General features: G+C 46.6%; 1 protein-coding gene across 3 annotated transcripts in view; it reads right to left on the bottom strand.

The window, feature by feature from the left end:
• Positions 1–5,364: 5,364 nt before the first annotated feature.
• The window catches only part of LOC123769360 (uncharacterized), a 183,775-nt gene continuing 178,359 nt past the window's right edge, over positions 5,365–10,780 (bottom strand). For 2 of the 3 annotated variants that reach the window (XM_069309934.1, XM_069309932.1), the window contains exons 3-6: positions 8,566–8,776; positions 7,173–7,304; positions 6,422–6,604; positions 5,365–6,060 (exon numbers count right to left, since the gene is read on the bottom strand). In XM_069309934.1, coding sequence (XP_069166035.1) covers positions 5,720–6,060; positions 6,422–6,604; positions 7,173–7,304; positions 8,566–8,776 — 867 coding nt within the window. In that variant the 3' untranslated portion in view covers positions 5,365–5,719. The remainder of the gene's footprint in view (positions 6,061–6,421; positions 6,605–7,172; positions 7,305–8,565; positions 8,777–10,780) is intronic. The other variant, XM_069309933.1, reaches the window with a different exon arrangement.

Here is a 10,780-nt window from a genome sequence, read left to right on the forward strand (position 1 = left end):
GGAAAGCAAAAAGAAACTATGAAGTTCGCATAGCAGGGCAAGCAAAGACAAATCCTAAAGGGTTTTTTCAGTTATATCGTACTAAGACTAGGGAAAGGATAGGTCCATTAAAAACTGAGACAGGTCAAATAACAGATAGTGATGAAGAGATGAGTAGTATTTTTAATAAATATTTTGTATCTGTATTTACTAAAGAGGAACTTAACAATATGCCTTCAGCCGAACAAGACTATGTGGGTGGGGACGAGGACAGGTTGACGAGTTTAGCAGTTACCAGGGAGGATGTTCTTAAACAAATAGTAAAACTCAAACCAAACAAATCCCCAGGGCCGGATGAAGTGTTTGCCAGGGTGCTTAAAGAATGCAAAGAGGAGCTTTGTGACCCACTGTCAACCATATTTAATAAATCAATAGAGTCAGGCAGAGTGCCAGAGTTTTGGAAAGTTGCTAATGTGATACCAGTTTTTAAGAAAGGAGATAGATCACTTGCGTCTAACTATCGACCAATTAGCCTAACGTCTATTGTGGGAAAGTTACTCGAATCTATAATAGCAAATAAAATTCGTCTTCATCTTGAAAAACATAAATTAATAATTGAGTCGCAACATGGTTTTATAAATGGCCGTTCATGTTTAACAAATTTGTTATCTTTTTATTCTAGCATTGTTGAGGCAGTTGATAGTGGTAAGGATTGCGATGTTGTATACCTTGACTTTAGCAAAGCTTTTGATACAGTGCCACATGAAAGACTGATTAAAAAAATAGAGTCTCATGGTATTGGGGGTGCTATATTAAGCTGGATTAGGGCATGGCTATACCAAAGGAAACAGAGAGTTAGTATAAATGGAATCAAGTCAGAGTGGGAAAATGTTGTAAGTGGAGTGCCTCAAGGCTCTGTCCTGGGACCTCTGTTGTTTATAATATATATAAATGATTTAGATTCAGGTTTGAGTAGCAACATTTGCAAATTTGCCGATGATACGAAAATCGGTAGGGAAATTAATTCGGAGGAGGACTCACTATCACTTCAAGTTGATCTAGATAGGGTTTTGAAATGGTCAAAGGATTGGCAGATGCAGTTTAATGCTGATAAATGTAAAGTTCTGAGGTTAGGTAATGATGATAGAGTTACAAGATACGAGCTAGATGGTGTTGTGATTGCGAAGTCGGATTGCGAAAGGGATCTGGGAGTTATGATTAGTAAGAATTTAAAACAAAAGGATCAATGCATAAATGTTCGTAATAAGGCAAATCGGACACTTGGATTTATTAATCGCAGCGTTAGTAACAAGACACCTGGTGTGGTTCTCAAGCTATATCTTGCTCTAGTTAGGCCCCATTTAGATTATGCAGTTCAGTTTTGGTCGCCATATTATAGAATGGATATAAATTCACTTGAACGTGTCCAGCGTAGGATGACTAAGTTAATTCCCCAAATTAGAAATCTTTCATATGAAGAAAGATTAACAAAGCTTAAGTTGTATTCACTGGAAAGGCGAAGAGTTAGGGGTGACATGATAGAGGTTTACAAGTGGATGAATGGACATAACCGGGGGGATATTAATAGGGTATTAAAAGTATCAACACAGGACAGAACACGAAACAATGGATATAAATTGGATAAGTTTAGATTTAGGAAAGACTTGGGTAAATGCTGGTTCAGTAACAGGGTTGTTGATTTGTGGAACCAATTGCCGCGTAACATTGTGGAGGTGGGGTCCCTCGATTGTTTCAAGCACGGGTTGGACAAGTATATGAGTGGGATTGGGTGGTTATAGAATAGGAGCTGCCTCGTATGGGCCAATAGGCCTTCTGCAGTTACCTTTGTTCTTATGTTCTTATGTTCTTATGATATCATAAGGTCGTCAGGGGTCGTGTCATGGACCGTATGATATCATAAGGTCGTCAGGGGTCGTGTCATGGACCGTATGATATCATAAGGTCGTCACATGTTGCACCACAACTGGTATCAGTTTTACACCCCATGGCTATATTCCTCCGTAAGGGGTTTCTTGATATCCAATCTATCTCCATTAGTTAAAGTCTCCCATTAGCCTGAACTTTGCCCCTCCCTGAATTAGCCTGAATGTCTCCCATTAGCGCTCATCATATGCACCATTTCTGCTGCTCTGAGTAATGTCCAAGCTAAGGGAGGGTAATGGAGTGGTTGTAGATATTCACTATCACTTAGTTTTGCTCCTGCTATTATTCCTATGGTCATATCTTCGTATCCATTAGCGGTTACTATATATTACATTCCAGTCTTTCTCTTATTTTGCTAGTGAGATCTCTTGAATGTGTTCTATTTATGCACTGCTTTCTTAAAGATATTCATTATTCATATTTATCTTGTTCGAGTATCATCAATTACTCGTGTATACAGGGCAGTTAAGTGCTGCATTATTCCCGGTAATAATTCTGATACCTTGAATTCCACTTACAGAAATAATTAACATTACCTGTCATGCAAATTTGATCCCACCTGCAAGTTAGAATTCAAATTATGACAAATCTGTACATATTAATAGAGGAATGGAAATAATAACTATTACATTCCAGTTATGTTATTTCATCGACAAAATTACGTGCTTCTCCCGTCAATAGGTATAAAAACCAGGTGAATTATTTAGTGTCTGGTTTAACAGGTTAAAAACAGTCTCCCATGGTCCGGTCCCACTCATCACCGTTTTCTCTTATAATTTATTTTATGGCAGGAGGAAGGACCAATAAGTAAGTAATGGCATAGGAGAAATAATGCACAACTTAGGTAAAAACTCTGCAAGGCCCGTGGATACTCCGTGGATACTCTGCAAGGCCCGTGGATACTCCGTGGATACTCTGCAAGGCCCGTGGATACTCGACAACGACCGTGGATACTCCACAACGCCCGTGGATACTCAGCAACGCCCGTGGATACTCGACAACGACCGTGGATACTCGACAACGACCGTGGATACTCCACAACGCCCGTGGATACTCAGCAACGCCCGTGGATACTCGACAACGACCGTGGATACTCGACAACGACCGTGGATACTCGACAACGACCGTGGATACTCGACAACGACCGTGGATACTCGGCAACGCCCGTGGATACTCAGCAACACCCGTGGATACTCAGCAACACCCGTGGATACTCAGCAACACCCGTGGATACTCAGCAACACCCGTGGATACTCGGCAACGACCGTGGATACTTGACAACGACCGTGGATACTCAGCAACACCCGTGGATACTCGGCAACGACCGTGGATACTTGACAACGACCGTGGATACTCAGCAACACCCGCGGATACTCAGCAACACAGGCACCAATAACGAAGTTGGCAGTAAATATCGAAAACTTGCGGAAATATAGAAGAAAAGGTGAAAGTTTGAGAGAGATTAGGAGTCCATTATCTTACCCGCACTGTCAGCGATTTTATCTGCCACTATTTTAGCGGTTCCCCTTGGTGGGGGTGACGACGGCCCTCTGATGCATGGCCGCCTCCGTCCTCCTCTCTGGCACACCCTTCCCTTCTCTCTCCCCTCTCTCTCTCTCCTCTCTCACACGCTCTTCCCCCTCTCTCTCTCTCTCCTCTCTCACAGGCTCTTCCCACTCTCTCCTCTCTCACTGGCTCTTCCCCCTCTCTCTCTCCTCTCTCACACGCTTTTCCCCCTCTCTCTCTCTCTCCTCTCTCACAGGCTCTTCCCACTCTCTCTCTCCTCTCTCACAGGCTCTTCCCCCTCTCTCTCTCCTCTCTCACAGGCTCTTCCCCCTCTCTCTCTCCTCTCTCACACGCTCTTTTCCTCTCTCTCACACACACTCTCCCCCCTCTCTCCTGCGCATCTTTTAAGTCTTTTTTTCCCTCTCTCTTCCTCCTTCCTTTCTCTCCTGAAGTCGTCTTGGGGTCTCTGGAACGTCGTCCCGTTCGGTCTCCAACTGTACGGGGGCGCTGGCCCCCTAATTTGTTCTGTATTCTGTTATAGTTGTTTACTGAGTTGTGTTAGGAGACTGGAATACTTCATGTCCGCTATGGCACCGTGCGAGGGCTCTTGTAATGTTCTTATTGTAATTATTAAGGGAAAAAATTACTTTATTAAGTAATTTAATAAAAATTATTAATGTAATTAAGTAAATTATTAAGTATTAAGTCTACTATAGTTAATGGGCAGGAAAAACAGAAATTTGTACAGGAAGTTTTTTCCAGGTAAGTTGACGACATAGAATGATATAACGTCATCCTGATAATCTATCGGGAATGATATAACGTCATCCTGATAATCTATCGGGAATGATATAACGTCATCCTGATAATCTATCGGGAATGATATAACGTCATCCTGATAATCTATCGGGAATGATATAACGTCATCCTGATAATCTATCGGGAATGATATAACGTCATCCTGATAATCTATCGGGAATGATATAACGTCATCCTGATAATCTATCGGGAATGATATAACGTCATCCTGATAATCTATCGGGAATGATATAACGTCATCCTGATAATCTATCGGGAATGATATAACGTCATCCTGATAATCTATCAGGATTTGGGCACCGCGTTTATTTGTTGTGTTAAGAGTTTACATCTTTAGATATGCAGACGATGAGTCACAATAACGTGGCTGAAGTATGTTGACCAGACCACACACTAGAAGGTGAAGGGACGACGACGTTTCGGTCCGTCCTGGACCATTCTCACAATTGACTTGAGAATGGTGCCAAGACGGACCGAAACGTCGTGGTCGTCCCTTCACCTTCTAGTGTGTGGTCTGGTCAACATCTTTAGATATATGTTGAGGGAATCGTATTGACTCGTTCTACCACCAGTCTCGGATAATCTTCGTTTTTAACACCAGACAAGCTTAAGATCAGCTATAAATATATGGATCTTCTTGAGAGGTTATCTTGAGATGATTTCGGGGCTTTTTAGTGTCCCCGCGGCCCGGTCCTCGACCAGGCCTCCACCTCCAGGAAGCAGCCCGTGACAACTGACTAACACCCAGGTACCTATTTTACTGCTAGGTAACAGGGGCATAGGGTGAAAGAAACTCTGCCCATAGTTTCTCGCCGGCGCCTAGGATCGAACCCAGGACCACAGGATCACAAATCCAGCGTGCTGTCCGCTCGGCCGACCGGCTCCCTGGATATATTATTTAATCAACAAACTCCTACACACACATATAATCTGGGTCCCGACTTGGTGCTGCCTTCTTTTGATAATTACCTGTAGCATTTAATATAATTTTAAAAGACGTGTACACAGTGGAAACTCTACAAGAAGTATCCTGGTCTGACGACCATATAATGTAAACAATTTGTGAGTATTTTGGCGGGAAATATGTATAATTGTCCATGGGAATAAACACTTCAGTAAGAGGAAACTATTGTTTATTTTCGTTATAATTTATACAGGCACGTTACAATAAATGGTGATTGTATATCCCCGGCCACCCAAGCTTGGCTGAAATTCTCTCTTGTATAACAAATTATAATTTGACTGGAAGAACTGTTTGCACACATACAAATACATACGCGTATCTCTATGTTACATACACATATGTACATTTAAATGTTTCAGTATTTATACAACACATATACAGCCATATTCGCAGTAACTACAGTCATACAACACATACACACACGTATACAAGGACTGTATATACATTACTGAAATGTATTCTAAAAAAAAAAAAAATGAAATGAGAAATTTAGATTGCGTATATCGGCTAGAGATGAGGGAAGTGTTGCTTGCAAGTGCTGCTCGAAGGTGTTGCTCGGAGGTGTTGCTTGTAGGTGTTGCCAGGTGTTGTCTGGCGGTGTTGCCTGAAGGTGTTAAGCGCCTGTGGGTAATGTTGCGGGTAGCGGTGTGGAGGCGAGGGCGCCAGCACTCTCCCTCCCCACGACGCCCGGCGCCCCACCCACGCCCCTACACGCCCCCCACACGCCAGCAGCAGGTGCACGCCCACTAGAAGCACGTGCAGAGCGTGGGAGGGGCACGTAGGCGCCCCGTGACTAGCTTGCAGGTCGTGTTGCATAGCGGCCGGCGCCTCTTCTGCAACAATGATGCCTGAGGACATTATCTTATGGCTTCATTATTAGCAGTGTCAAGCGTATATTTACAAGGGTCTGGCGTACACTTACAAGGGTCTGGCGTACACTTATAAGGGTCTGAGGTACACTTACAAGGGTCTGGCGTACACTTATAAGGGTCTGAGGTACACTTACAAGGGTCTGGCGTACACTTACAAGGGTCTGGCGTACACTTACAAGGCTCTGGCGTACACTTATAAGGGTTTGGCGTACACTTACAAGGGGTCTGACGTACACTTACAAGGGACATGGACATACTTTAGCGTATCTAACTTAAGACAACTTGGCCATGTGACCATTCTTATACCCCACCTGACACAGCATGTATGGCAACTCACCGTCCAAGACGTGTATGGCAACAGAGGCGGGTCTGGCGTTGGCTGGGGCGCAGGTGTAGTTGCCGGCGTCCCTCCAGGTGGCGTGGGTGACCAGTAGCCAGCTGGTGCCAGCGTGTTTGTCGGTCACCAGCTGCACGCCGCCACGACCTCCGGCGTTGATCTCCTCCAACACCGCACTCTTACCTGCGCCAACACACACACACAAATAATAAACACTACACAACATATATTGGTTCATGCAAGGCAAGTTATATAGGTACAGCCCCGCTCCTGTGCCGGGTAAGTCCACTACGGGCTCACCGTAGTCCGTGCTACTTGCCCCGCTCCTGTGCCGGGTAAGTCCACTACGGGCTCACCATAGCCCGTGCTATAGTGTATAATATATATATATATATATATATATATATATATATATATATATATATATATATATATATATATATATATATATATACACATATATATATATACACACACACAGGTGAAAACGTGACAGCAATGCTAAATTCACTTTGCCAAGAGACACCCGGAAAAAGCACCCATAAAACTAGATTTCCATAAAGTTTGAAGGAGGTAAAGAAGAGAGAGATATGTGTAGGAAACATTGCCTGGGTTGCTATCCTCGTGTGCGGCTCGGAGGGCGTGACCGTCACCAGGTAATATTGGGATTCATTCTAATTCATTGAAGGAGCCAGCCAGCGGAATGTTCTTATAGGCGTGGTACTCTGGTGTGGGAGGGCGCGGTACTCACTCTGGCGTGGGAGGGCGTGGTACCAGGTGACGTGGGAGCCACGGACGTTGCCAGTGACGATACAGGTGATGTTAATGTCACTGCCAGCTTTCATGAACATCTGATGGGTCCCTTGGATCTCCGCACTGGGCACTGCAACATAGTAATCTGTCATTATGGCACTGTAGCCTGGTACTGTCACTGTAGCCTGGCACTGGCACTGTAGCCTGGCACTGGCACCGTAGCCTGGCACTGGCACTGTAGCCTGGCACTGGCACCGTAGCCTGGCACTGGCACCGTAGCCTGGCACTGACACCGTAGCCTGGCACTGGCACCGTAGCCTGGCACTGGCACCGTAGCCTGGCACTGGCACTGTAGCCTGGCACTGACACCGTAGCCTGGCACTGACACTGTAGCCTGGCACTGGCACTGTAGCCTGGCACTGACACTGTAGCCTGGCACTGACACCGTAGCCTGGCACTGACACCGTAGCCTGGCACTGACACTGTAGCCTGGCACTGGCACCATAGCCTGGCACTGACACCGTAGCCTGGCACTGGCACTGTAGCCTGGCACTGGCACCGTAGCCTGGCACTGGCACCGTAGCCTGGCACTGGCACCGTAGCCTGGCACTGACACCGTAGCCTGGCACTGACACCGTAGCCTGGCACTGACACCGTAGCCTGGCACTGGCACTGTAGCCTGGCACTGGCACCGTAGCCTGGCACTGACACCGTAGCCTGGCACTGACACCGTAGCCTGGCACTGACACTGTAGCCTGGCACTGGCACCATAGCCTGGCACTGGCACCATAGCCTGGCACTGACACCGTAGCCTGGCATTGACACCGTAGCCTGGCACTGACACCGTAGCCTGGCACTGGCACTGTAGCCTGGCACTGGCACCGTAGCCTGGCACCATTACACACTGTATTTGTCATAAGGATGATGTAGGAACTGGCATTATACACAATAAAATAAACCATTGAAATATTAACATTTACCGTTTTTAACCCGTTGTCCCTAATATTTTCAAAAGTATATTGGCGGTAAATTTGTAAAAGATTCGGGTATTTTGATACAAAAAATTTACAAAAAAAAACATGTACCCTTTTTAGGTCGAAAATGTTTGTCTTAATTTAGCTTAAAATCTCAGCGATGTACTTGTCTAAATGCCGATTAAGGATAACGGAATAAGTCATACAATTCTACCAGTTCCACAGCCTGTATGGCGTATGTATGGCATACATACTCCTGTATGGCGTATGTATGGCATACATACTCCTGTATGGCGTATGTATGGCATACATACGCCTGTATGGCGTATGTATGGCATACATACGCCTGTATGGCATCCTGGGCCAAACTCTGACCTTGCCCCAGGATATACAATAAATGCCGACGCTGCTACTGACCAACAACATTGAGAGTGAACCTTCTGAAGATCTTGGGCTGAGTGGACACCTGGCACTCGTACACGCCGGAGTCGGTGACGAGCGGGTCGTCGACCTGAAGCGTCCAGTAGGGCGACCCCACCAGGTGCAAGGCCCTGAAGCGGACGTCTGTCGTGTAGGTGAAGGCGCCGGTGGTCAGCACGTGGAGGTCCCGTCGACGGATCCAGGACACCTGCGGTCCGCCAGGAGACGGAGACGGAGGGGGAGGAAAGGCCAATCTATTATGACTATATAGCACTTGGAAAGGGTGAGGATAAGGGTTTTGGATGGGATGTTGGGAAAGGAATGGTGGCTAACTACTTAGACAGTCGGGGATTGAACGCCGGCCTGCGTGTAGGGAGACCGTCATTCTACCGTCCAGCCCAAGTAGTTGGGCGGAGGGAGGGAGAGAGAGTGCCGGGTGAGTGGCCCTGGGCCGCAGGCGAGGCTGCACCACCCAACAAATGGGAACCTTGCCGAAATAAAAATATATAGCATTTTGTCTCTAACATTTCTATTCTCGGTGTCTTGAAATATAGATCAAGTTTGGCAACATGTTATCCTTAGTAGAAACACACATAAAGGTCCATTAGTAGGCGATAGCATATGATAGAAACTTATATTTTGCAAGTCAAATATAATTAGATGTTAGAATGTTGAATAGCATTGTTGGGTTGAAACTAAAGTTTTAACTTTCCCTAAAATATTTGTTTAGTAAATATCCAGATGTAACGCGGTGTCAAGACTGAGGAGAGAGTCAATGCTGTTGGCACAGTCGAAACTCACCCCCTTGGACCCGAGTTCGATTCCCCGGCAGGTCGAGTTGTTTGGGCATGTTTCATTGCACCTTATGCCTCTGTTCACCTTGTAGTAAACATGTCTCTGTGGCTCATTTGGGTACTCAGCTTCCACCTGTGTCCCCTTGTGCGTGTCCACTTTACCACCCGGGTTAAATAACCCATCCTTGTCTACACTTAATTCCCCTGAGAATTATGTATGTGGTGATCATGTCTCCCCCGAACTCTTCTATCCTGTGTGTGTGTGTGTACTCACCTAGTTGTACTCACCTAGTTGTATTTACGGGGGTTGAGCTCTGGCTCTTTGGTCCCGCCTCTCAACCGTCAATCAACAGGTGTACAGATTCCTGAGCCTACTGGGCTCTATCATATCTACATGTGTGTGTGTGTGTGTGTGTGTGTGTGTGTGTGTGTGTGTGTGTGTGTGTGTGTGTGTGTGTGTGTGTGCGCGTGTGCGTGCGTGCATGTGCATGCGTACTAACTTTTCTGTGGAAGCCAAAAAGTTAGGTGCAGCGGTGACCAAGAGAAGCTTAATTGGGCCACAGGGGAGAGACCTGTCGCGGCCAGTAATGGGGGGCTGGGTTATGGGGAGATGGCAGTTTGGCAGCTTGGCAGCGCCAGGAAAGCTGCCAGACGGAGCCACTATGTACCTCATATATTTATATGTATTTGCAGCTCTTTACCCAGCGTGAGACGTCATGTGGCGTTATCTCCCGCCGAGATAACAACTTCCCATATGTGTCTGTTTCTGTACCAATATCTCACACACACGCCTATATATATATATATATATATATATATATATATATATATATATATATATATATATATATATATATATATATATAGTATTCGTGTGTGTGTGTGTGAAATATCTGTGTGGAAGCCCAATACTGATCGTTTAGCCTTATGAAAAATAGGCAGAGGGTGGCTGGAGGCAGCGCCACCCATCACCCAGGAATGGCCACCCAGGACCTGGTGCCACCCACGACCTGCTGCCACCCAGGTCCTGCTGCTACCCACGACCTGTTGCCTGCCACCCAGGACCTGGTGCCACCCAGGACCTGCTGCTACCCACGACCTGCTGCCTGCCACCCAGGACCTGGTGCCACCCAGGACCTGGTGCCACCCAGGACCTGGTGCCACCCAGGACCTGCTGCTACCCACGACCTGCTGCCTGCCACCCAGGACCTGGTGCCACCCAGGACCTCGTGCCACCCAGGACCTGGTGCCACCCAGGACCTGGTGCCACCCAGGACCTGCTGCCACCCAGGACCTGGTGCCACCCAGGACCTGCTGCCACCCAGGACCTGGTGCCACCCAGGATCTGGTGCCACCCAGGACCTGCTGCCACCCAGGACCTGGTGCCACCCAGGACCTGGTGCCACCCAGGACCTGCT

Source organism: Procambarus clarkii, chromosome 66, assembly GCF_040958095.1.
Source record: "Procambarus clarkii isolate CNS0578487 chromosome 66, FALCON_Pclarkii_2.0, whole genome shotgun sequence".
Taxonomy (NCBI): domain Eukaryota; kingdom Metazoa; phylum Arthropoda; class Malacostraca; order Decapoda; family Cambaridae; genus Procambarus; species Procambarus clarkii.